Genomic DNA, 26,842 nt, shown 5'->3' on the forward strand with positions numbered 1-26,842 from the left:
TTTATACTGTCTTATTTTAGGACCCTTGAGATAACATAAAATATAAAGCCTAAAACTCTGAGTTCTGGGAAAATTTTCTAACCATAAACCTCGCTAGACTTGTAAAAGGTTTGTCCTCTAGCTAAAGTATATTACTGGTCACCTAATATCCAGGTTGATCAATGAAAAGTCTAGTTAGATGGACTACACATCTAAGATTTTACAATTAAATATATTTGCTTGAAATAATGAATTCAATAGTTGACTGTAAATTAAATTATTACTTAAGATAATATTTGCAGATAGTCATTCTGACAAGCAATTAAACTGTAAACTTAATTCAATGAGTTGCAAAAATCTTGAAAGTATGCCCGTAATTATAAGAGAAAAAAATATTTAATATAATAATAAGCTTGTCAAAAGTTTCAAAAAATATTTTTTCAAAGTATTAATTACCTTGTTCGTTTTATGACGTAACTTATATCATCATTCAACATTAATTTTATTCTCTAGTTCTCAATTTTAGAATTGAAATAAATAATAATAACAAATTAGAATTTTCTTTCTTAATGTCGTTTGATCTTAATTTTTGGGTCACTTTGAACAGCTAAAAAAATTATATAATTCGAAGAAATTTCAAGAAAAATCAGACAAAACTTAAATAAAAATTTTAAATCTTGGAATATCATCAATAACACTTCAAAGTATAAGATTTTATTCATGTTGTGACATTCATTATTATTTTCTTCGTTCTTATAAAATTAAAGACGATTTTTTTAAAACTATTCTAATATTTTTTTTGAAAAATCCTAAGAGAAAACTTTATCGTCTTTCAAACAAACGAACTTATCTTGTTCATGGAGTGAAACCAACACATGCCATCATTAATTCGATTTCATCTATTTTTGCAATCGATAATTAGAATAAATTAACTCTGCTGCGATTTAATCAACTCGAAAGTGCATATAATTCTTTTTGCATTCCATTTACATTATTTGATACTTGAAAATAATAAAATAAGGAAACTGCCATGCCCATGATAACGAAAGCACTACTAAACCATTTTATTCTAAGAGAAAACAGACTTCCTCGTTTTCGTCCTGCGATATTTAACCTTTTTAATGCGCAAGAATTAAAGAATTTCACAAAATGTCCTCATTATATAACAGAAAACACCTGTGTTTGTACAATTGATTAAATTAGTCGTTATAAAAATTAGAATCAACTTCTTGCACACTTTCTTCTTGTTCTTTACCGCTACAAATTCTGAACTTTGACATATGCTCGGTGGTAAAAGTGTGCAAATCAGAAAATTTACTTGCTCAATGAAAGAAAGTGCATTTTAGTGCATAAATCATGTAAAGATGGTCAATACCATCTTCTCCAGTTTTCCATGGTTGCAATATGGTGATACAAATTCAAATGTAGCTTTAGAAATTAAAAACTAACGCAAGCTTATAGATTGTCTTATTAGTTTTACAACAAAAGCACGACCTCTATGAATAATTAAAGATGTATAATAAATTACTGCCACAGGAAATTGTTTTTAATAAATACGAAATGACTCATATTTAGTTTAATTAGTATTACATAGTAGCAGAATTGCAAGAAAAACTTTCCGTCTAAGCAAATATGCCATTAAATTGTCTCTTTAGCGCGAACACTATTAATTAACCTTCTTGAACTCTCTTCACTTTTAATAGAGGATTAAATTACATCTTGTTGTCGACTGAAGAGATAATTTCATTAGCATCTGCTGGGATGTCTTCGCTCGCTCCTAATTGATGGATTGCAATTGAAATCTAAAGACTTGACTGCAGCAATCTCAATTAGCTAACCAGACAATTATTTTCAAATTTTCTTCAATGTCCGATCGATGGAACAAAAACCTCTTTTATCTATCATAAACGTCTCAATTTCGATTTAATTTTATGACAGTAATTGTATCCGTTCTACATTCATTTAGTTTAATTTTATTTAACTACAATCACTACGAAGGTTTAATTATTATTTTTTAACAGTCAAGAAAGTAAAATTTGCAATACTTAATTAAATTTTCATCTCTTCTATTATGGCTAGCATTTCAGGGATTTTAATTAAGCAACTTGTGAAAATTGCTGTGTCAAATCACATTTTCTGACATTAAATAACAGCCAATTTTGCTGTCTCCTTGGGGCAATATTTATATTTTGCACAAAACTGAAATTCATGCATAAAATGAAGGTTAGACACCTCCCTGTGAGATAAATTCTGATGTAAATAAAGTTGGAATTACTTTATATTTACGGCTATTAATAAAGATCTTACTTCATTGTCATTGTAACGTCCCGTAAATCACAACAACCTGCTTCTTAGAGCGTGCCATTCTCGCCTAATTCGTGGGCAAAAACAAACATTCTAAGCTGACCTATTATCAAACAATAATAGCTATTAGCGGCTAAATCACGTCGTTACCTCATCTGATCGGGATTGGCATAGGTCATGGTTTGTTTAGACGTCTAATTTATGCCACTTTAATTAGGATGATTATCCTTCTCATGATCCAGGTCCACAAATCGATATCAACTCTAGTTCGCCTTAATTATTTATTCGAAAGCATTAACTTTGATGTTCTCGAGGAGTGAAGTAAGAAAGTAAATAAGTTATGTGTCTGCCAGCTATCATTATTACAACGGAATAATTTATAAGTGCCGTTCTTCTTGAAAGTAAAAGTTTTGGTGGTGGGTGTGCTGTTTTATTTGGATGATGACAACGCCCTTCGAAAACACAATGGGGTCATTTAACTCGAAATTAATAAAAGTATCAGCTGATCCGGTTTTTACTTCTTCGTGGACTGGATTACGTTCCCAGAGACGAACAAGCCGTGCGATAATAAAACGTGATCGATTTAGAGACAATTCAGTTATGTAATGTCGCTAATATTGTCACTAAAACGATTTACCTTCAGTAATATCATAATAATCGTTCACGTTGATACCTTTCACTGACGGAGGGAGTGTCTTCAAAACGTGTGATTACAACGTTTGTGTTATTGTGATGTCTAATTAATTCAATTCCAGGTATTTATCAATCAGGCTTCGATTTATTTCGGTATTCTCTTATTTGCATTGTAGATTGGATTTTCATTCTTCCATTCACACTTTCTAACCTTTTATTATAAAAATTAAATCGTGTTCGAATTTTTATAGACAACTTTCCTTTACGCGATCAGTTTGATTTTTTCAGGTGATCCAATTAATCACAATATACGACTGGTTATATAATTTTTTAATTAAGCTAATGTTTACGAATTCAATTGAGATAAACCCATTACAAATTCTACATTTTTCAGCTCATTATATCAAATTTGTTGTAATCGGTGGAGCGAAAGTAAGAGCTGGAGTTTCCAAATTGTCTAAAACTGATTTTTTTACAACGGTGCAATAACATTAAAAACCGTCGAGTGCACTGTTACTAAATATTTCAGTAATTTAATGATTTTCAGCATGCAACAATCGACAACAGATGACGCGACAATATTTTTCTCACGAGGAGCAGACAAACGTTTTTCAATGAAATCGTGAATTTTGTGGAAACCTTCAATGAGGATATTGATCGCCGAGTTCTTATATTTATTATTAATTGTTATTAATTATTCAATATGTATTGAAATTCTACATAAAATGTGAAGGCTTTGGTATTAAAATAAATAATAAAAGCCGACATCAATAATTATCCATTTTCATAGTTTTTTAGTTCTGAGTAACAATGGTACGTCTGCAAAACGGAGAAAATTAATTATCTCGTGGCTTTGGCAAAATTGCGTTTAGTTAACTACCGTAAAAATTCTAAGACCATGAAAGGTTTTACCTAATTGGTTCCAATTTTTAACAGATTACAGTGAAGCTAACAATTTAACTTTCGTGTGTGAAGGTTGTGGCTAGATTTATTTAACTTAATTCCAATTGAGATAACTGCCGAATTAGTTAGTCAACGTTGAGATAATTTCAATATCAGAAATCACGTTAAATAATGGCGGAAAAATGCAAATGAGTTTTTTTTGTTGCTAAAAATCTGACCTTAAAGTCTGTCAAAGGGGTCTATTTACACTAAACAAAGTGTTCGTATTTTTTTCAATCTATTTTTAACATTTTAAGTCGTTAGGTGTTCTTAAGAACTGCATTGTTACTTGAAGTACATTGTTCTTTGTTAAAAGTTGAGCTCCTAACACATTAAATTTAAAAATGAAACTAGAAACTGTAAAAATTGTGTGATTGACAATATTAAGAGAATAAATTCAGAAAGATCTTATAAAGCTAAAAATTCTAAAGATTCTAAACTACACATTAAAATAATGCAAAACCAATTGGTAATCCAGAAAAGCAAACTTAACACGACCTCACTTCCTCCTAATCTTATATGGCGAGTAAAAGATACCAAAAACCAAAAATCACAAGAAGTGGTTTCAATGTGATCATCATAAATAAAATTAAAAAAATGTTAAATACATACTCTATCTGGCTTAACTTTTCGTCAAATATGAAATACATTCTTTCTGAAAAGTGGCTTCAATGTACGCATAATTTATTTGAAAGCATTGGAATACAACAAAGAAATGCTTTCATTTCACTTTATGTATGCTATTCTTAATTACACGTTAAATATTTGCAAAGAATGCGAAGTAAACGTCCGAAAGGGTACCCACAAGGCTTCACATTACGACTCGCGTTACCTTTTTCATCAACCCAATTATTATTAAATAAGACAGAAGCCTTAGAGCAAACATCATTAATAAAAGTTTATGAAAATGAAATATTGCGCAACATAATTAATTAACCGTTATCAACACGACAAAAATGTCGTGAAATATCTTTCCAAACAGACAATCGTTGTAACTTTTCTCAAGTTACATCACAAAAGTAAGTTGTTAAGCAGCCAATCCTCTGGAGTGGTTAATCCTCTCACGTCTTCACATTCAACAACTTGTTAAACTGTTTTAACTCAAAATCGAACGACAAGGATAAGTTCAAAGTGAACGAGACCTCTTTACATCGAACTAGTAATAGTTTCACGATAATAACAATTTTGCAATGTTTGCAACGCAACTTAACAAATTGCATAATTATTTAGATGCTAATCCTTCGAAAAATCCACAGTTATTCATCTGTGGTTCCTTTTGCAGTCCTTGTAAATTTTCCTTCAGCTCACTCCGTTTCGAACGCCTAAAATGATTAAAATAATTTGCATAGATAGTTTACCTTTACCCACTTTAATCGCTCTTTCATCCATTGCAAATTATGTTACCTAGTGCTTTTGTAATGGTAGAAAAATGAAATGCTATAAATATGATCTAGTTCTTTGTCATTAAAATTCTCATTAGAATTCTCACAATGTGCATGCGGTGTTACATAAATTTTTAAGTTTGTAATCAGATAGTTAATTGCATTTAGATCACAACTTGGTGACTGCGCACACTAATTAAATTAACATACTTCTACATTTTGGCAATGTTGCGCAAAGCCGCTTTTTATAACAAATTTATGGTTAATTTTTTAAATAAGTGAGATTTTAAGACCGCAAACCGCTACGAAATATTTCTAAAATTGGTACCGATTATGTAAGATTGACTCTTGATTTTGAATTATATCGATATGACACAGATTTATATTACGAAGGTCGGCACTGACTGTATTATTTTCTAGAAGTGCATAAGATCATATTTCTCTGCATACACTCTCGCCTAATGATTTTTAAATTGTTTGTGTTTAAGGTCAAACTATTTTTATGTAGATCATTGTCGTTCACACTACTTCCTCATCTTACCATTCTTACCAGTCCCGAGCACGAGATTTTAGATAAATTGATTGTCAGGATCAGTGTTGTAATTGTTCAATAATAAAGTTGTGAAATATTTAGACTTTAATAGAAAGAAACATGGAATAATTCCAGACGGTATCGATCGTATTGTGCATGTAGGAGGCGGTCTTCTTTATAATTTACAGAATTACATCAATATTGATTCAGTTCTATCCACGTATGTTTAAAGCTTACCACTAAAAACGTGGCTATTAAAGCGAGTACAGGTTTCCAATATTGATCAATAAAGAAACGGTACTTTTTTTAATTTTCGATATTTAAAGATTTTATCACTTCAGTCAAGCAGTGTTGTACAACAGCTGCACAATTAGGTAACCAACATAATTAAAGTGTTACGACTTGCATTAGCTTTAAAGCTTGGAACAATCTTCACAAAGTTCCATAAGATTTATGAATAACGAGATGTTTAAAGGACGAATTCAGCCACTTCCGCAAACAAAACTACATTTATTCAAGTCTTAATCACCAATAAATTAACCTTAAACGTTTGTTTTTGAGTGCACGTAAATTCACTGAAAGGAGAATGCAAATGAATGTCGAGCTAATTAAACCCACAATAATTTTAATTCGTATTAATTTCGCTATTAAAACAGTTTGTTTCATGCAAGGCGGATTTCTAAGCATCTAATAAAAAGCAAATTATTGTTTTACAAATTAGACCAATCGATAGTTCGCCTATCTGGAGGCCGACTCGAAATTAAGTAATTTGTTACAGCAACAAATTTAGAAATTCAATAAAAAGTTATTAAATAGTGAGATCACTATAAGCCATAAGAAGAGAACAATTAGTGGTTAATTACTTTGAGCAAAAAACGATTATTAGAATGTAAGTCGGTACCAATTATTGGAAGAATTTACCGGCTTGTATATCTTTTGAAAGAGCAATACTAGCATGGATTTATTACAGGTATTACCAGCATGTACAAGAATGTATTCCAGAAATAAAAATTCAACACAAGATATTTTACGTTTTTACGCGTCTTGATATGGCAAAGTAACAGTTATGATATGGCGTATTAGTAACAACTATACAGAAGTTACTACCTGTCAGCACTACTCGAATGTGAAGAGTCTCAAACGGTAATTAACTAAAGACCTGCTTCCATACAAAATAAGATTCAGACATTGATCTATAGCTCCCAGGTAATAAACTCTGATATCTCAATAAATCGCAAGAAACAAACTCTTTCAAAGAAAGTTGTTCAATGACATGAATATCAATATCAATGACAAGTTTTGAAATGCTTGTTGTAATAATATATTAAAAGATCCAGAAAGGAAGCAGAAAAAAATGGTGAAAAAGTTCTCGAGCGTTTGAAAAATTCAAAATACCTTACTGTGAATGCCGTAATTTATTATAACAATTTTTTGAGCTAACTTGCCTTGTAGCGAGATATTTTCTTAATAAATTCTAATAAATAAATTTTCGTAATATCCGGTGGACTACAATTTTTCCTTTCGTTTCGGTGAATAATTTTTCTGATACATATTTATTTCAATTCTGCATTAAATTTACAGTGATTACTAATTTTAGTTTGTTTCGACAAACTTTTGCAAAGTTTTAGTTCAGGAGGAAGTAAAAATTGTAAAAATATTTAAATTAAAAATTTTGATAGTTTTGTGATATACCAATACTATTAGGTGAGATTGTTGTGTTTAAACTTTTATATTTAAAGTTTTGTTTATCGAAATTGATTTTAAGGACGTCATTTTTCATGCTTCAGGTATCTAATTATAAAATCCAGAACATTTGCAGAAACAATAATAACTTTCATGCTTTTAAATGTCAAATTTATTACGTGTTTCAAAATAACGCTCAACGTTCAGAAAAATTGAATTGTTCAAGGATGTAAAAAATCTAAATAAAGTAAAAAATCCACAAATTCGAAAAAAAATCGAGAATTATCAAATTTAAAAAAATATCCAAAGAATGTTTTTTTTTGACAATCGGAGCTAAAAACCAAATATGTTTCGAAAAAATCTAATTAAATAAATGAGCAAAATGAATAAAAAAATTGTTAATCCAATCCTTTTTAGAGTCATTGCATTTCATAATCTGCTCATATTTTTTGCTTACACTGGTGACAAAATTGACAATCTTCAAGAATGTCGCTTTCCTATATCGCTTTGAACAAAATAAGGAAAACCAACATTTATAATGTTTTGATATTTACTTATACTTGCAACCCAGTTTGAAGTATGTCTCATTCAAATAGAAATGGAAATTGACATCTTAACGATTTCACAGATAACTGGTATTCGTACTCTTTATAAGGAAAAGTTTAATTGTATTACCATTTTATGTCTTCATGGATTAATTAACCATCTATTCCTACAGTTTCAACACAACTATCACAAAAATACTCAATTTTCCAGACCGCACTATTCCCACTAATTTAAATGACGATCATGGATTTCCGCAACTAATAAACTAGTCTGCATTATTCATAGTCTTGCTTTAAATTTCACTCATTTCTGCTTCATAAAAAGTAAAAGCTCTGAGTAAATAAAGCAAACTTACCACTGTTAATTACAGTCTAATATAATTAATACTAAGAGAAATGTCGAATTTTTTGTCATGATCCGAAGAAAGCCACAATTTGCCAATCACGATTTCATTAAATTGGCGGAATGACCGTGACCGCACGTGACCAACTACCTCAAGACATGTAATTAGTTAAATGGGAGTTTATGATCCTCCCGATTCTGGAGATGCATTTCAGCAGAGCGTGCAGCAAATTCAGTGCAATTTGTTGTAACCTGTTTAGCATTTTAAAACGCCTGTCATCTAAAGCGAGTCTAATATGCGAGCTTGTGAAATAAGAGTGAGATTAATAATAATTTTCGTGCAACGTAAAAGTGAAGACAAAAAACTTCTTATGCATGGCCTAGAGCTTTCTTTCTACATCCGAATTCTATTCTAATTGAGTGTTATAATTAATTATTCCGGTTAACCGGAAGACTGTCGTAGCACAAGCCAGGATTACCAACAAGGGTGGAGCTATGGTAGCGAAAGCGCTCGAGTTTAGACTTCGAGCAATGCCCTACCATTATAAACTACGAATGACTATATACAAACACCGCGGCTCAAACTCCATATTACAATTATTGTAGTTAAAAGTGAAGGGGTATATAAGCCTTCTTCCAATTTACAGTTGGACTATTAGTGTTAGCAAGTGCAATGAAAACGGTAATTTTTACATTTTGTTTGGTTTGTGTGCTTCCATTTCATTTTTAACAAACTTGTCAAGTGCAACGGCAGTGATCTTAACAGCAAAATTAACATGTCAGTTGTGTGCGTATGCTTCATGCTTCATTTCACGCAAAACCAGTGTCGACTGCAATTAGGATAATTACACAAAATTATGACAGTTTTTTTACACATTTGTGACCTCGATCAATTTTTATCCTACGTTTTGGTTGCCTCTAAATAGGGTTCGAAACCATTAAAATAATGTCATACGTTTTCTCGCAAATGCAAGTGATCTAGATTTACTGCACCATTAATCGCCTCGACTGAAAACTAATTAAATTGCTAACTTTTTCAATAAATCTGCCGGTTGCAATGCAGATCACCTGTTAGGAGATATTTATTACCACTCTATTCTTCGGGTTTCCATATTGGTAATTGCAATGTAAATTAATTGGTACCTGCAGAAATGAGACGATTATAGACATTAAACAGAAAGTTCTACACTGCAGTTGTGCTTTTATTGTGCTTGATCGGTCTTGGGGTGTCATAATTATCACACTTCTTTCAACAATTTGCGGTGAAACAAATCGATATGATTGTGGTAAAATATCTACAATTTCCATGTAGATATGTAGTTCATTTTATTTTAATACCAAGGAAAGTGTAGGGAAGGAAAGTGCTTGTCAATTCAAAGCAAAAAACAAATCACGAATTCTTTATTGGAATGCGTGACAGGCCTAATTTTTTCTTATGAATTTTTAATAAAAAGTTTTTGTATGTTGTTATTATACGTAGATGTTATCTAATAATAATTGTGAATTATCTAATGATATTTCAACACAATTTACAGTCGGATCCAAGCCCGATATTACAAATAAAAAACTGTTTATGGCGCATTGTTTTGCTCTTGTTTTCGTTTGTTGTCTGCTTCACTAACCTTCAATTCCAGTTGGTAAAAAATTCGCACATTTAGATAATCTCATGGCAAAAAATAGTGTGTGGTTTCATTAGTTTTTCTTCTTTGAAAATTTTTATTTGCATATTTTAATAACGCAATAAATATCGAAAAGTGCGTACAGAAAATTTGACAATGCTTTCTAATTTGTGAAAAAGTGAATGTTAATGATAATTTTCTAAAAGTAAAAGCAAAAATTAATAGTAATGAATACAATTTGAATTTTATTGTCGTCTATAAATTAAATGAAATAAATTCAAATGGGATAGTAAAATAAATAAATTATTCTGTTTAAAAACCAGCAGTAATTAGTAATTAAAATCAGCTGATGCACTAATTGTCTCTGCTGTGAATCATAAATGAAAAATATCAGAGTTGAGACGAAACTGCTCTTCTGCTTCCAAATTTGAACATAATAATAAATAGACCTGCGAAGATGAAAATTGTTTGCTCATGTAGAAGTGATCGTTGCATTACTCTAAATACAATGCCATTATGCATTTCCATTCCATTCCTCTAAGCTCCATTCATTTACAATTTTCCCTATATGTACTACTCAGTTTATCCACTACATATTCATAAATTCATAAATCAAATTATAGATTCTAAAATACCAGACATGCATTGCTAAGTTCAAAAATAACTAATAAAGTTCACCTTGCACCCACTTCAAAAAATCAAACGCTCTAAACTGGGTCAAAATCTCATTTTTCTCCCACATTTTTAGCCTTACACCTTTCAGGTATTGCATGCACGTACGACTAATTAAGTATCAAATTACTTCATTAAAACCTAAATGAAAACGGATAGCTTTAGTTACACAACATTTTAAATTTATTGATACAGAAGCCAAATCAGAATTACTTGCTTCTGACACAGCAAATTTGAGGCAACTTTTTCACCCAACGACAAGGTCAATTTTCTGAGCGTGGATCATCAAATTACCACAGAAACCCCAGAACTAATGTAATTAAAGACTAAAGAGGATTTTTTACGGAAAATTAGCAGCAGGTGCGACACACCTTGAACCTAGTTTTCCGCCTAAAATCGGACTTCTAAGAATTACTTATTTTCAAGAAATGCCAATAAAAAACTAACCACTGGAACTAACAAAGAAGCGGTGAACTAAAGGAAGATAGGTGAAGCGTAGAGTCCGAATAATCAATAAAAAGAATTAATTAATAATTGCTTCTTATGAATTTATAGTGAGTTTTCACGGAACGGTTTCGTAACAGTTCTCATTTTTAGTAAAACTTCGTGGTAAGAATAAACAGAGTTTTCTAAACGAGCAAAAAGCACGCCGGGCATGAAATGCTAATTATTTTGTAATTTAAGAGATAATCGAAATATCATGTGGATCAAATTGTGAACTTTTCCACCACGAGAAAATAGGTTTTTAATGTATGAATAAAAGAGAAAAATTGTGTGCAAGGTGAACATACCAATCATTCTCTGCAAATAAATTATAAATAAACAAAAGCGTGAACATAAATTACACTTCCGCGACATGGTGTGGTATTATCACTCCTGATTTAATTTACATCATTTTTCATCCTTGCAAACTTGAACTTTTGAAGTAAAAGTACTCATCTCTCGGGCTGGAATTTTGGCCTATTGGGACACCACTAATGACCGTAAAATCCCACAAAATTTTTGAGACTTCGTCCTCTTTAATCACGCGAAATTAATTGAAGTGTGTTATATTTAAATGACACGTTTACTTTTACTTTCAAAGCGCTATTTGTAGCAATCATTGTTCCCAAATTTATACCGCTTTTGTAGTTACTTTCATGCCATATAGATAGAATAAAAGGCTTATCGGTATTCCATTGCAACATTTAAAATTTACTGCAATCTTTACATGAACACATTCGATTCATGCAATCGATGCATGTGCAAAGATTAGAAATGAATGTGCTGGGAATAAGCAAAGACCTTTACAATTATTTACACCTGTACTTGAACTACAACACTAGTTCAGTGTTGTCAGCAAAAAAAGCATAATTGAATGTTACCGAAGTGAGAGTCGTATCAAGAGCAGAATTTTTAATTTGGCCCGCAGCTTTCTAGAACGCGATTTTTATAAAGTTATTTTAGTAAAAGGCGATCGTTTTCTGATTGCTATAGTTATGATTAGTGCTACGACAATTTTAATTTGCCTCGATTTCTATTTACACTACTCAGTAATTACATCTCGTACAAAATTAACGCCATATCAAACTGCTTAGTTATCAAATTCGCTGCAGTTAAGCGCCATAATGCGCTAAACTCGAGACATTAGACCACCAGAGACTGAAGTTTGTAAGTTTTCCCATTTTGAAATCACAGTCACAGATTTGTATGGAAAACAATAGTGAGTGATATTTCCTTTCAGATAAAGCATTACCTAATTTATGACCTAATTCGATCAATGACTACATGGAGTTACATGCGTAGCGTAAAATATTGCTCGGTTTACAACAAATTACCGGTGGAACTTGCATACGATTACGATACTGATTACTGGTCTCATGAGCACGTATGCTTTTAACAGCGGAGCAATTACTGTGCACCTGACCAACATTGACTAAATTTTTAGATCCAGATTCATAATGAGACAAAAACAAGCGAAGCGGTAGTAAATCATTCTGATTTGCGTCGTTTCGAATTTTTCTCTGTTTTCTCGGATTTCATAAGCATAATAATAGAGTTTCTTATTGCTTATGCGGAAATTATAGTACCTGTCTTTGTGAAGCAGTCTGGCAGATCTGTGCAAAAACGACAGGTAATACGACTATCAACAGCTGAAATCTGAAACAATTACGCTGTCTGTAGAAACAGCGAACAAATTTCTGTTCTATTCCCATTTAACGAGGTAATAACTCACTGATTTGTGTCAATGTTGACACCGCTTTAATCCATTTAATAAGCGCCTAACCATACCGCGAAACGGTAAATAATTTGTCCATTACTAAGCCAAACAATATTGAATTTGTCTTACACCTGTTGCACGTGCTCAACTAATTCCATTCTCTACTGGGATTATTCTAGGACGAAAAAATGCACAAAATCTACGAACATATTGTTGCAAAATAAGTAACGAGTTTCAAAAAATATGCACACATGTGCCATAGTATTCAGGTTCATTAATTTTTTTGAGACCTTCGTGTTTGTTTGATATGTCAAAATTCAAAGATTTTAGAAGATTCTTCTGGATTTATTTTATTTAGACTTTTTTTCTTTTATTATTAACTAGAAATAAGAACATAATAATTACGAACTTTTCATAAAATCTTCTCAGAGTTTCTAATTCTTCATGTTCCAGCAAATTGTAACACTCCTCGCTCTGATCGGCCTGCAAGCATCAGAAGAGGCCAAGCTAGCAAAATCCAAACGCGGATCACTTTTAGGTGACTACTCCTACACTGATGCCAGTCTCGGTTACAGCACTGATCTGACTCAACAGCCGACAGGATGGAAAGGTACCGTCTCTTCTTCGTCTCTTCCAAATTAACATTTTTTTCAGTGACCACTGGAGACTTCAACCTTAATGTTGATCTGCCGCTACCACCACCCCCACGTCAACGGCTTCCTCATCAATCAATCTCAGTTCTTCAACGACCAATAGCCCCCATTGGTCTCATCTCGAACTCGATTGAAAACAAACCAGTCCTAGAATCCCAGGAGTATATTCCACCACAGAGCTCTGGTACTGCAATTCTTCCACAGATGCCGGTTCCTGCAATTCCTGTCAATGCCGCGGCGTCGAATATTCCTGCTTCCGGAGGGGCTGTTTTTCTTGGTTCTGGGTCACTGGGGGTTGTTAATCTAGGAAATGGAGCTTATGCTCTTGGTTCTGGATCTTTGGGGTATTCAGAGAATCGCGCCCGTCCTAGACCGACATCATCAGTACCTGTGTATCCACCGATTCGTGCAGCTCCGGATCTTATTCCAGCGGCTGTACCAACTCCTCTTCCTCCGCAACCACAGCAGCCGTATCTTCCCCCGAATCTTGATTTCAGCCATCCTTTGCTTAATGTGCCACAATTACCACAGATTGATCAAAATGGGTACGAATTTTTGCCGCCTAATAGAGTCGGATTTGGAACGCCTAATCCTCCAAGACCACCACGAGCTAGACAACAGTTTGCTACACCTACAGCCTTGCAATTACAACCCCAATACCAAGACACATTTCAGTTTTCAGTGCCTGTAGGATCACATCAAGGATTTACCGGCATTCCTATTTTATCCTAAAATTTTGTGCACGCATCTAAAAGACTACGTGAGAAACCAAGTGATAAGTCAACCTTCTCACAACTAAGCTAATTATTAATTTATTGAAAATTCATAGTTTATTTTGTTGTCACGCTAACTCCTAGAAAACTAAGCATATTTTGTTACTTTATTTACGTAAGACAATAAATATTTTCACACTTGCTCCTCTCTTCATTTCATTGATTATGCAAGCAATTTATTACAGGGTCATGAGTCATGACAATGAACCGCTATATGTTTCAATAAAAATCGAACGAAAGTCGCATTTCCCTAAAAAGAAAGTGGCCTCGTGAGTACCTACAATACCTTTGACATGCATGCTTCCTTTTCCTTTATAACAATGATTTATGTGCTGCATGTGGTAGCAACGAATCTTGTTAGTCCAATTCCTGCTTTACCATAACAGATCTGATTTCCATTTCATAATTCAAGTTTTAAAAAAGACGAGATAAATGACGCAAATACCTACAATTAACACGTCGTCTTTAAATATTTAAGTGCTCTTAATTAAAATCTCACTTGGTGGTTCGTAATTATAGTCCAGATTGACCAAGGGTCAAACTGGCAATCATTAATTATTCCGCTTTGATCGTGATGGGAAAAATAAAACCGACACAAAATAAAACATTCAATCGATGGCCGTGTAACAATATTTATAGGAACGAAGTTTCAGAATAAATTTATTAAAATGATCTGAATTATAGAGTGTTGTGTGGGCGACGATGTGGAACACCGAAGAGATAAAAATTAGAAAAATGAATAAACGCCTCCATAATTTATAAATTTGATAACAGATATTCTAAATCGATCCGGCAACTTCGGGGATAATAAATTAGTTGCGAGTGCAAATATTTTGATGGAGAAACTGACATAATCTGGTTTTTGCACAGTTGTAACATTGCGAATTTATGCGTGAAGATGAAGAAAAACTAGTTTAACTTTCTGGTTACCAAAGAGTGTTTTACATAAAAACATTTTTATTAATTTTAACTTTAACATTTGCATATTTTATTATGGGACAACGAATTGAGGTTGAACTTAACTGAAGTTGATTAAAGTTTTATATTACCGCCAGTAATATTATACGGCGGCTGATGTGTTCCTTCCAAATTTATGTAATATTAAAGAACTTAATAGGGTAATAACATTGTGCATATCAAATTTATATCCGGGGAAGTTACACAAATTGTGACGTCAAACTGATCGAGGTAAAATAATATGCCCCTCATATTTTAAAGTTTTCGAGTTTTAAGAAAATCAGGAAGCTCAAATCAAGAGCAAATTTTTAATAATAAATTATCTTCCGAGTCCGAAAGTGCTAGAGAATCGCCGGAAATCCTAAAGAATTCCTTGAAATTTCAAATATTCCTCAAGCACAAATAAGGATCTTAAGATACACCCAAATAAACCAAAAAATTAGAAAATGCTGTGTAAGAAATCAAACGTTTTTTAATTGTTGTTAAATCTTAAAGATTAATTGTTTTTTAAATATCCAGCATTATAAGCCTATTGCTAAAATTAATACGATTTACCATAACAAATTTGACCAACAGTGACATCTAATGGTAGAACAGCCACACAATTATTCTGCAGGAACATAGAAAGGTGGAGGCACCGTCCACGTAATAATATTGATAAAGTCGCTATCTACTTCTTAATTAAATTAACTTTTTTTTTTCCTTTCATAAACACTTAAATGTTGCAACTTTGTTTACACACATTAACATTGAATTTTTCTTGAAAAAATCTCCTTGCAAAACTAAATTTATTCAAATGGTCTAAAACGTCTTTGTTTCAAAAGTGCTAATTTACCTCATTAACATTTCTAAAACATTTAGTTGCTAAACAAAAATTTAGTTATGTAAAGCCGTGAGTTTCTGAAAAACTATCTTTGAAACAAAATTGTGCAAATCAAAATCATTAGACAAATCTTAGTGAAACTGGACCGGCATTTACATAGTGATGCAGTCATCTTATAAATATTTTTACTAGAAAGTTATTGTAGGCAAATGATATCAAAAATATAAAAATGTCATCAGAAACCCACACCCGCAATCTTGTAATTAATGTAGAATTAGAGCATGTGCAATTGCATTCTCTGCTTGAAGGTCTCGATGGAAATGTTGGGAAATGATTGTAATTAGGTCCTGGCCTGTTACTCGATTTCCACGGAATCTGTTTTATTGACATTTAAATCGTTATGTATAGGATGCTTGTGGCCAATCCATTCTTAGTACACGCCCTCTTAACAAATGTGTCGTCTGTTAATCTTCCGGTCCCACGTGCTGAACCGGTGTTGCGTAAGGCTGAAAGTAGTCCATCTTTCGGGAGTATCTGTTGTAGAAAGGCAACTCGTTCGTGCATATGAGACATCAGCCCCTCTTAATAATGGCAGTACTTTATGATTTCTATCTCGTATAAAAGCTTTGGACGGTTGTCCAGTGGCCACCAGTCTTCTGCTGTCGTCTCATTAACAACAAAGCATGATGAAGACTACCGTAAGTAATTTTTTTCAGGTATTAGAGTTGATCTCATTGACACAATTCTAGGTGTTCATTGTACTGCTCATCTCCGCCGCCTTTGCCGAGGAGAAGAAGACCACGAAACGTGGTGTCTTTGGGGAATCCTTGGCATTGGGTGTTGGGAGTGTCGGTCTTGGTCACGGTGCCATCGGCTTAGATCACGGTCTCGCCTCTGGAGTTGGTTTGGGACATGGAATTGGTTTAGGACATGGAATTGGCTTAGAACATGGAGTTGGTTTAGGACACGGACTCGTCTCTTCAGGCGGTTATGGAATCGGAGGCGGAGTATCCACACCTCTTGTTTCCGGAGTTGGATTGGGATCTGGAATTGGACTTGGAGGAGTTGGTCTATCCGCTCCCATTGCCTCTGGCCCCATCCATCTAGGATCCTCTATCTCCCGCCACATCACAGTCACCAGAAGACTCGGAATCCCAGTTCCACATCCAGTTCCTGTTCCAGTTCACAAGGATGTTCCCGTTCCGGTCCCACACCCAGTGGCCGTTCCTGTGGATCGTCCTTACCCTGTTCATGTTCCCAAGCCATACCCAGTACCAGTCTACAAGAACGTTCCAGTGCCAGTTGACAAACCGTACCCCGTTCCTGTAAAAGTACCAGTTAAAGTCCCCATTGCTGTTCCTGTTAAAGTGCCAGTACCCAAACCATACCCAGTTCCCATCCACAAACCATACCCAGTTCCCGTTCATGAGCCCGTTTACGTCAAAAAACCAGTACCTGTTCTTGTTGGACATGAGCACGGGAGCTACGGTTATGGAGGACACGGAATCGGCTTAGGATTAGGAGGAGGCGAGATCGCTTATGGAGGACACGAAATTGGTCACGGAATTGGTCATGGAATCAGTCTCGGACATTCCGGAATCTCGTTGGGCCATGGATACGGATTAGGTTCTAGCATAAAATCATGGTAATCTCCTGTGATGTTTAGTCATTTCATTCACGTATAAATATGCCATAAACGTACATGATAGAAACTAGTCCCCATGTGGTTTCACGTATTTGCATTTTTGCATAATAAAGTTATTTTTATAAAATATTCCCAGTGTCTTATTTCCTTCAAGAGTACACTTTTATGGTAACCTAATACCCTTGTTAAGTTGCAGCAGTTTTGCGCAAACTGGTTTATAATTTATTACATCCACTTTCACTAGATGGTGCTCGCAATACTCCGATCTTCTAAAAAAAGTTTTGGAAAGTAATTGTTTGCCAATGTTTACACTCCTGTTTATTAATTTTACGAAATTTGACAACACTTTTAACCTGAACCCGGACATTTTACAGAACAGGAAGCATCATTTCGAGCAATAAATTGTCCGCGGTGACGAAAAAACAAATTAAGATGTCGCCCAACAGGATTTTCCAAAAAGATGTAGACAACATGTAAGTTCATGACATTTTTCCGTGTAATGCTAATCTACTTATTAATATTTATCAACATATCTCAACTTTCTTTTATCGAAACTTATTATGTTGATTTACGAATCTACGTTGATGTGGGCTCGGAATAATCTGACTCAGAAAAGTTTACGTTTCGTCGCTACAAGAAAGCGGTGTTTAATCAAAATCACGCAAAAAAATTTTAAATGTGACACGGCGAAGTGAGAATAAAAGATATGACGAGGCGTGCTCATATTTTGCAACAGAAAGAGTTTCTTTTTGCTAGTGATTTTCTTTATATAGAAGTGGCGATGATATAACGAAATTTCCTGAAAATTATAAAGAAATTATGAAATTTTTCTCTGCGTTAGTGATCCGTTGTGCTTTAATTTCTAGAAAAGGAACTACAAGCCGATTGCAGATTCTATGAAAAGTACGGAAACAAATATGGTTGCTTCTAATTTGTGAGACAATTACTTTAATTAATTAAAGATGTACGTAATTGTCTTCATATGTTAGAAATAAACAACAATTTCTCCATATTTGCTGCATATTATATTAAATATACGAACAAATAAGGAAGTATTTATAAAATCTATAAGTTAAAAAGCTTGGAGAACTCAGAAAAATTAAATAGTATTCAGAAAAACTCAATTAATAATTCAAAAAAATTAATATTTCAAAATTAAACAAAAAAAATTGTTGGATCAAATCTTGGTGCTAACAAAAATTATCAAAAATATAATTTATTCCCAAACACCAAATTTTGTCAAAGAATGCTGACGCGCGTTTCGATAGCAATTACCATCATCAGAGCAATGATTAAATTATTATTATTTATTATAAATGTAAGATTATCCACAAAAAATGTAGATAGAGCTCAATAATTCCATGACTTAAAAAAGCTACAGACTCGAAAGACTTAAAAAATCTCAAAAATCTCTGGAATAAAAATGTGAAGTTTTCTTCAGCTTTTAATCAATAAATACCAGAAAAATATATTTAACTTAAGGGGATATCTAACAAACTGTAACGGTAAATTCTGCTTCAAAATTCTGCGTAAAGGAAACATTATATGAAACATTTTAAACATCCAAACGTTAAATGCAGCATCTCCCTTCAACCCTCATTATTTGTACACGGCACTCTTTTAGTGAGTTACCCATGGTCAGTCTGCTTACTACGGTAATAAAACCATAAATAAAAACTACTTCTTAAAACCCCAGCCCGAGTAGTTTAGATTATTATTCCCATCATCTTGTGGTCAGGACAATAGCTAATAGTTTTGACTGCATTGATGGCCAAATTATTATTGCCCATGGCCAGTAAATCTTAAATACTTTGATAGTAGAGTCAGATACTTTACAAATTACACCCATGAAACTTAATAATTACAATATCTCATTATTATTATTTAATGTTTATCTTCATAAATAAATTAAATTTTTCCCAAAAAGGTGGGATTGATGTAAATGCAAAAATTGAAGAATTAATGGATGCACTGGGATCTTCGAATTTTGTTCAAGATTTTTGTGAATGTAACAAAAAATAGTGAACATAATTATAAATAATTAAATTATATATAATAATTATATTCTGTTGCTTTAGTCATTGATCTATCTTTTAAAACCTTTAAATTACGAAAATTTGTTCAGTCTTTTCACCACCCCAAAGTTATAATTTTGACAACAAGACGTTATATTACTGTCTGGTTGTTCTCAAAATACGTATGTGTGAATTTTGAAAAGTTTACGCATGTGGAATGCTAAAAATTATTTCGCTTTCAACCAAGTTTTCGTATTTAATTAATCAAAAAGTCATTAAATATTCACTTTACAAAAATTGTATATAGCATTTAACATAATGCACGTTGAACAGATTCATATGCAAAAAACAGAAACCAATTTACTAAAATAGTTTTTGAGTAATCGTGTTTAGAAAAATACATTGAATTTGCCTTATATTCAAATTTGGTTGAGATCCCCTTAAAAAATAAAGATAAAGACAAATATTTATCACATAAAACTATTCTAAAACAATTTAAAATCCTAATTCATCAGATATAAAGTTCAAAATATTGAAATGATTATCCTCAAAGCTACGTTCAGTTTGAATAAAAGAGAAAAATCTTGTTTCAAGCAAATTTAAGTTTTTGTGTGTTTATGGAAAAGCTTCAGTTGTAAACTATCCCTTCGGCTACAAAATTGATTTATGGTACCCGCATTTCTACCTACCAGACCTCTCTGGTACAGAGAAAAGAGAAGTTACTGCTAAACAAGGATAACATGTTTCGAATATGAAATTTTCCAAACACGATTTCTCAAAAACTATTAACTTTAAAAAAAATCTGTTTAGTCGACATTATGTAAAATTAGTCTACGCATGTGGAATGCTAAAAATTATTTTGCTTTCAGCCAAGTTTACGTATTTAATTAATCAAAAAGTCATTAAAGAATCATTTTACAAAAATTATATATAGCATTCAACATAGTGCACGTTGAACAGATTCATATGCAAAAAACAGAAAGCAATTTACTCAAATAGTTTTCGAGTAATCGTGTTTGGAAAAATACATTGAATTTGCCCTATACTGAAATTTGTTTGATATCCCCTTAAATTTTCTGAAACCTCCAAAGAAACGATTGATCTTAACATATTTTTGGCTCTAAAAGTATATTTTGCATAAATTTTAATTAATATCTTCCGCACTTTAATTATAATTTATTTATTACATAAAAGACAATAATTGTGTGGCATCCGGAATCCCGGAAAGTGAAAATCTCCGTAATCAGACTTTCATGTGAACAATTTAAATTGAACTTATTTGTTTTAAATCATTTGTAACTAAGTATTTAGCATTTTCTCTAATTTCCACAAAACTACTTTCATAATTTTTAGAGATTTTTGCAGATTCAAAATTTCTCAAATTTAAAATACAATTATAAGAAAAAATTCAATAAAAACGATTTTGTTTGCTTTTATAAAACAGTTCTGTACGTGTAAAGTTAGTTGTCTAATTTGGAAAAACTTTAATCAAAATTCTGCAACTAACCAAGCAGACAACGGTATAGTTGTTGATCTAACCAAGAAAAACGTTTAAAATATGATAGGCAATTTATGTTGCAAGTCTGTATTACAAAATAACTATAGTTTTAGTACAAAATCTATTGCAGATTTGCAGATTTGCGATAAATATCATTATCGATCTTGGTTTTAAAAAACTTTCCGATTTTTTATTGAAATATCCAAAACATAGCAAAAATGCCAACACATTCCTACGCAATTTCAAATTTAAAAATTTTAAAAAACAATCTTCATCGTAATTGATAGTACGGTTACATAATTCTAGTATTACTTTTTTAATCTTAGCATTAATCTTCATTTCACCGGCTGCATTAATTGCTTATACTTATAAATAAAAGATTAAAAATTGCAGTAAAGAATCTAGACGGAGAACCACTTAATAACAGGCTAAAAAAAAGTAGATCTTAGATTAACATCTCTTAGATTCACTCAAAAAACAACTCTGCACTCTCATGTTTGAAATTTCTTTTTTATAAATACTTTGGAAAGGAGAATATTTAATTGTAACAAAATTATTATGGTACCATAAACTACACGATGTATCATTATCTACCTACAAGAAATACAATAAAACGAATTGTTCTACTTAATGCTTGAATTCTTACTGTAACAAACTGTTCGCGTTTCGACATATTATATTCTTGTAATTACATTTAAACGATTAATAAAATATTTATGGATTTCTGCAAACAATATCGATTTGGCAGTGCATCGCTGTGATGTAACGGATCTGTTATTTAATATTAATTAATAGCGAAGCACTGCATGTTTTTTTCGACGTAACACTTTTTGCTATTCTTCCGACGATTACATGTTCTATAATAATGGCTATAATTTAACATTCACCTAAAGTCGGGATCTATGGGGAAGTGATATATTCTAGATTAGATCGTTCATCCGGTAGATTTTACTCAAGCTGTTACGCCTTTCCAATTTATTCATTTTAAAGCACATCATGCGTTTACACAGATAGCGATGTGCAATTTATTAATGTAAAAATTGGATTTCCCAAGAAATTCACGTTCAATTTGCATGAAGTTGCAATCATTTTTTAGACAAAGGGGATTGCAGTGGTGTCCGACACGAAATGCACCGACGAAATTGACTCACTCTTATCTTCAATTATTTCCCAATTCGTCAAAGTATGGCAAGGAGCAGCATCCGCCACACTTTGTTACTTTACGTAACGAGGAGATTAAAAAAATTATAGATTGGAATTAATTAATATGCTTAATTGGCGCAACTGTGCTCTCATGTCTGACGACTCAGACGAAATTAAGTTGGCCGTAACGTGCAAAATTTTGAGAAAAAAAAAGATAAGTTGAATGGAATAATTACATAGGAAAATAACTGAGTTCATGTTCGTTTGTCAGTACCAAAAGTGACGAAAATGGTCATTGTTCTTCCATGGTTCATCACGACTGTGTGAACCTTTACCGTGTAATTTATTGTTACATTTGAATAAAAACCAATGCACTTGCCGTTGTGCGGAGATGTTAGGGGGAAATGGGAAAGTACTATCACTGTAGGGGAGGATGGACTTGTATATAAAGTGGCGGGTACTAAATTGGAGCAGACACAGTTGCATCGTCAATTCCATACAAGCAACATGAAGTTTCTGGTACGACATTCACTCGCAAAAATTACGTAAGACCGCTAATTTTTTTTTGCAGGTTTGCACTTTGCTTTTAACATCGGCAGTCTTCGCCGAAGAACCTGCCAAGAAGAAGCGTGGTCTGCTTGACTTGGGCGGACATGGTGGTTTCGACCTTGGTGGCCACGGAGGTGGTTTGTCACTAGGTGGACATGAAGGTGGAATTTCCTTTGGAGGAGGACATGGAGGTGGTATTTCCTTTGGAGGAGGACATGGAGGTGGTTTGTCTCTTGGAGGAGGACATGGTGGATTCGGCGGCGGTATCGGTGGAGGTGGCGGTGAAGGACATATCACTCACATCACTCTCCACAAGCAAATCCCTGTGCCAATCCCACATCCAGTACCAGTGCCCGTTGAGAAGAAAGTACCAGTACCAGTTAAAGTGCCCGTTCCATACAAAGTTGACAAACCATACCCAGTCCATGTTCCACAACCTTACCCAGTACATATCGACAAACCTTACCCAGTTAAAGTAGAGAAGACCATCCCAGTCCCAGTTAAAGTACCAGTTAAGGTACCATACCCAGTGAAAGTACCTGTACATATCCCCAAACCATACCCAGTCCCAGTACACAAACCCGTCCCTGTTCATGTGCCTGAATACAACATCATCAAGAAACCTTATCCAGTCTACGTCAAGGGACACGAAGGTGGTTTTGGAGGAGGTGATCTTGGAGGTCATGGAGGATTCGGCGGAGATTTGGGAGGTCATGAAATCAGCGGTGGATTCGGCGGAGGACACGAATTGTCCCTCGGTGGTGGATTTGGACACCACTAAAACAACATGTGATATTAGATACCTCTAATTTAATTATTTTTGCTCAATTCACTTTGGACGGAAATAATTAAATTAATTTCTTGTAAATAGTACTGATCACATCTCATCCATTTACGCGCACACGTTGTCCAAAATTACCTCCGAGGAACATTTTAACGTGGTTAGCTTTACTTTGTAAGGAGTTTCCATGTTAAAAATGCAACCAGAAACTATTTGCTGCGCAACTGGAATTTTCGTCAAACTGTTAGAGTTGTTACGGCGTGGTGATTCCGGAGCTTTTCACTTCTAATAGTGGAAATAATTTCATAATTTCACTTTTGCGAAGGAATCTCCAGCTTAACAATTGAACAGTTTTGACAAAATTGAATTTGCAACATGTGTCGTTTTTCATTTCATCTATATCACCTAGTTGTATTTGACAAGCTTTGTGTTTTTAGTTGTGCAATAAACCTATTTTTCTATTTTATATTTTCTTTTGATGTGAATTATTACCACCACAGTAATTTAATGCTGTCGTAAAATATGCTCCTTGCAGAAAAAAAAATACGGTTCGAATTGATTTGATTTTAATTGAGTAATGTATGGATTTAAGTATTATGAAAAGAAAATAGAAAAGTGCTGTAGCTGATTCTTGATGAAAATTGCTCCATTTGATATAACTCTATAAAAAAATTAAAAACGTACTAATTTCGGTACATACACCGTAATAACTAATCATAATTGCTAACTACTTATATTATTATCATAATTACCGTCCACACTAGAGAGAAAAAGGAAATAGGTACTAATAGTAGTCATTATCAATTTTACACTTTTGAAAAAGAATTTTAATCCTACAGCTAAAAACTTGATAAGCAATGAGAAAACTGAGACGACTGTGCAAACTAAAGTAAAATAATTTTCCATAGTATTTTATTACTTAAAAACTAAGAGCGTATTGACAATCTTCATTAATGTAAATTAATTGAGTTGATGCTGGCTGATGTATAGAAAGTTGCCTAATCAGCTCAAAGAGAATTTCTCCTCCTTGCATAAAAATATGTATGTAATAATAAAACATACGTGACAGGGTACATGTCTTATCCTTTCCGGTTTATGAAAATGTGTTAACTTGCTGGAAAAATGCCAGCATTTATTTTTATAGCCTTCAGTTTTACTGACCCTAAGCTAGCAATTATTTGGCATTTACATACATTTACATAAATTTTAACGTCAGACGTTGAGAAAACGCTGTAGGGCACTTATTAAAGAAGTAAAGATCTTTGTCCTAGGTATCGTTTAAGACAATCCTCGTCCTCTCCACCCCCTATATTAATTTCAAGTTTTTCCTACTATACGTCATAGCCTTAAGCTTTGAATGATTGTAATCCAATCCTTATTTTATTCTTTAAATTTTATTACCGTAAGGTACCTATTTACAGGATCTAACGATGAAATGATAAACAATTACAAAAAAAAACAATAAAGAAACAACACTCATATAAAGTAACAGGCCGTACGTAATCAATGAAAAAACTTTATAATTAATTGCATAATTAATTAGCGCACACTGTTTCATAAATACATTTTTATCCGGTACCAATATTTAAGAAATTGTGCCTATTTCATTCAACGTATCATTTTCCTGAATAGGAAATTATACAACAAATTTATCTTTAACAATAATACAAAATATGTATTTCGAAAATGTTAGTCATTGTAAGAACATAATATGTTCAAACTCAAGCTACGTACTCTTACAACAGAGTCTCTCATTATTTCCATTGCATTAATTAGTAAATAAAGCGAATGTCATAAAATAAAATAAAACAAAAATTCATAAATTACACGCCTTATTTCCATTAATGAGTTACGGTTGTTGCGCTACAATGCGTTTAAATATTCATAATTTATCTAAAATTCCAATTTGGGGAAAAGACCACCAGTATAAAAGAAGAAGCCACCTAAGTTAGAGTATCACAGTTGCATCGTCAATCCTTCAAATAACATCATGAAATTTCTGGTAAGATAATTCAACCAATTGCCTCATTGTATTGTTAAAATATTCTTTAGGTCTGCGCCTTCCTGCTTACATCAGCAGTCCTTGCGGAAGAATCAGCCAAGTCCAAACGTGGCATCGACATCCTTGGCGATCATGGATTATCCTTCGGTCATCATGACAGTCTTTCCCTGGGAGGTTTCGGCGGTTTCGAAAGTGGTTTTGGAGATGAACACCATGGTCATATTAGTCACATCACTCTTCATAAGAAAATTCCAGTACCAGTACCACATCCAGTGCCTGTACATGTGGAGAAAACAATCCCAGTACCAGTTAAAGTGCCAGTACCTGTGAAAATCGACAAGCCATATCCCGTGCATGTGCCTCAGCCATACCCAGTCCATATCGACAAACCGTACCCTGTTAAAATCGAGAAGACCATCCCTGTCCCAGTGAAAGTACCAGTAAAAGTACCATACCCAGTTAAGGTACCTGTGCATATCCCTAAACCATACCCAGTGCCAATCCACAAACCAGTACCAGTGCACATCCCTGAATACAACATCATCAAGAAGCCAGTGCCCGTTCTGGTGAAAGGACATGAAGGATTCTCTTCCGGAGGTTTCGGAGAGAGTGGATTGTCTTTCGGAGGCCATGAACTGTCCTTGGGCGGGGGACACGGACTGTCCTTCGGAGATGAACACAGTCTCTCACTTGGAAATGATTTTGGACACCACTAACTAAGCTACACAACACCAGAAACCAAGTTCAGTCATTTTTAAGAAATAGTGCGGACTAGCTCCACTTCAGTGGAGAGTTTTCCGCATTATTCGCAGCCAGAAATGGATTGGCAAGCAACTGTTCATTTCGTTCAAAATGGGGAACTGTTCCACAATGGGGCAGTTCCGCATTTGAACGAAAATTTTCTACTTTTTCAAACACCTCAATAAACAACTAAACGCATTTGTGTCCTGTCTGTTATAAATCCTTACTAATCAACTCTGAATAAAACTGAATTGAAATTGACGAAGCGTCGAAAGAAAACAACTCAAAAAACTGTTTACAAATAAAATAAATTAAGAAATCCACACTCATCAAAAATGCATCAAAATTAGCACTACATGCTAATATGACACTTTTCATTCCTTTCATTTACTGTCGGAAGTAATAAACGTGATCACTCGTAAAAATAA

At 33.4% G+C, this 26,842-nt stretch overlaps 4 protein-coding genes across 5 annotated transcripts; all 4 read left to right on the plus strand.

Annotated features, from left to right (window-relative positions):
* The first annotated feature begins 8,914 nt into the window (after positions 1 to 8,914).
* On the plus strand, positions 8,915 to 14,401 carry LOC148170133 (uncharacterized). 2 transcript variants are annotated; one of them, XM_088043347.1, is made up of 3 exons: positions 8,915 to 9,025; positions 13,288 to 13,444; positions 13,489 to 14,401. In XM_088043347.1, exons 1-3 carry the CDS (start codon positions 9,017 to 9,019, stop codon positions 14,217 to 14,219), a joined length of 897 nt encoding a protein of 298 aa, XP_087899473.1. In that variant the 5' UTR covers positions 8,915 to 9,016; the 3' UTR covers positions 14,220 to 14,401. The 2 variants fall into 2 exon arrangements, with proteins under 2 accessions (XP_087899473.1, XP_087899474.1); XM_088043348.1 differs by lacking the exon at positions 8,915 to 9,025 and having other exon boundaries at positions 13,279 to 13,444.
* Positions 14,402 to 16,649: 2,248 nt separating this feature from the next.
* On the plus strand, positions 16,650 to 17,814 carry LOC148170134 (uncharacterized). Its single transcript, XM_088043736.1, has 2 exons — positions 16,650 to 16,738; positions 16,790 to 17,814. The coding sequence occupies exons 1-2, from the start codon at positions 16,724 to 16,726 to the stop codon at positions 17,687 to 17,689; spliced, it is 915 nt and encodes a 304-aa protein (XP_087899862.1). The 5' UTR covers positions 16,650 to 16,723; the 3' UTR covers positions 17,690 to 17,814.
* A 4,896-nt stretch (positions 17,815 to 22,710) lies between these two features.
* On the plus strand, positions 22,711 to 24,137 carry LOC148170135 (uncharacterized). The gene is made up of 2 exons (XM_088043737.1): positions 22,711 to 22,860; positions 22,913 to 24,137. The coding sequence occupies exons 1-2, from the start codon at positions 22,711 to 22,713 to the stop codon at positions 23,669 to 23,671; spliced, it is 909 nt and encodes a 302-aa protein (XP_087899863.1). The 3' UTR covers positions 23,672 to 24,137.
* Positions 24,138 to 25,603: 1,466 nt separating this feature from the next.
* LOC148170136 (uncharacterized) lies at positions 25,604 to 26,612 on the plus strand. The gene is made up of 2 exons (XM_088043741.1): positions 25,604 to 25,673; positions 25,724 to 26,612. The coding sequence occupies exons 1-2, from the start codon at positions 25,662 to 25,664 to the stop codon at positions 26,387 to 26,389; spliced, it is 678 nt and encodes a 225-aa protein (XP_087899867.1). The 5' UTR covers positions 25,604 to 25,661; the 3' UTR covers positions 26,390 to 26,612.
* Positions 26,613 to 26,842: the final 230 nt, after the last annotated feature.

The sequence above is a fragment of the Gnatocerus cornutus genome, chromosome 8, assembly GCF_029298725.1.
Source record: "Gnatocerus cornutus isolate USDA-ARS CGAHR chromosome 8, icGnaCorn1.1, whole genome shotgun sequence".
Taxonomy (NCBI): Eukaryota; Metazoa; Arthropoda; class Insecta; order Coleoptera; family Tenebrionidae; genus Gnatocerus; species Gnatocerus cornutus.

Coding starts and splice junctions, on each gene's coding strand:
- LOC148170133 (XM_088043347.1), top strand. Junction 13,445..13,488: donor ACAGCCGACAGGATGGAAAG/GTACCGTCTCTT, acceptor CATTTTTTTCAG/TGACCACTGGAGACTTCAAC.
- LOC148170135 (XM_088043737.1), top strand. CDS start 22,711: ATGCACTTGCCGTTGTGCGGAGATGTTAGGGGGAAATGGGAAAGTACT. Junction 22,861..22,912: donor CAAGCAACATGAAGTTTCTG/GTACGACATTCA, acceptor TTTTTTTTGCAG/GTTTGCACTTTGCTTTTAAC.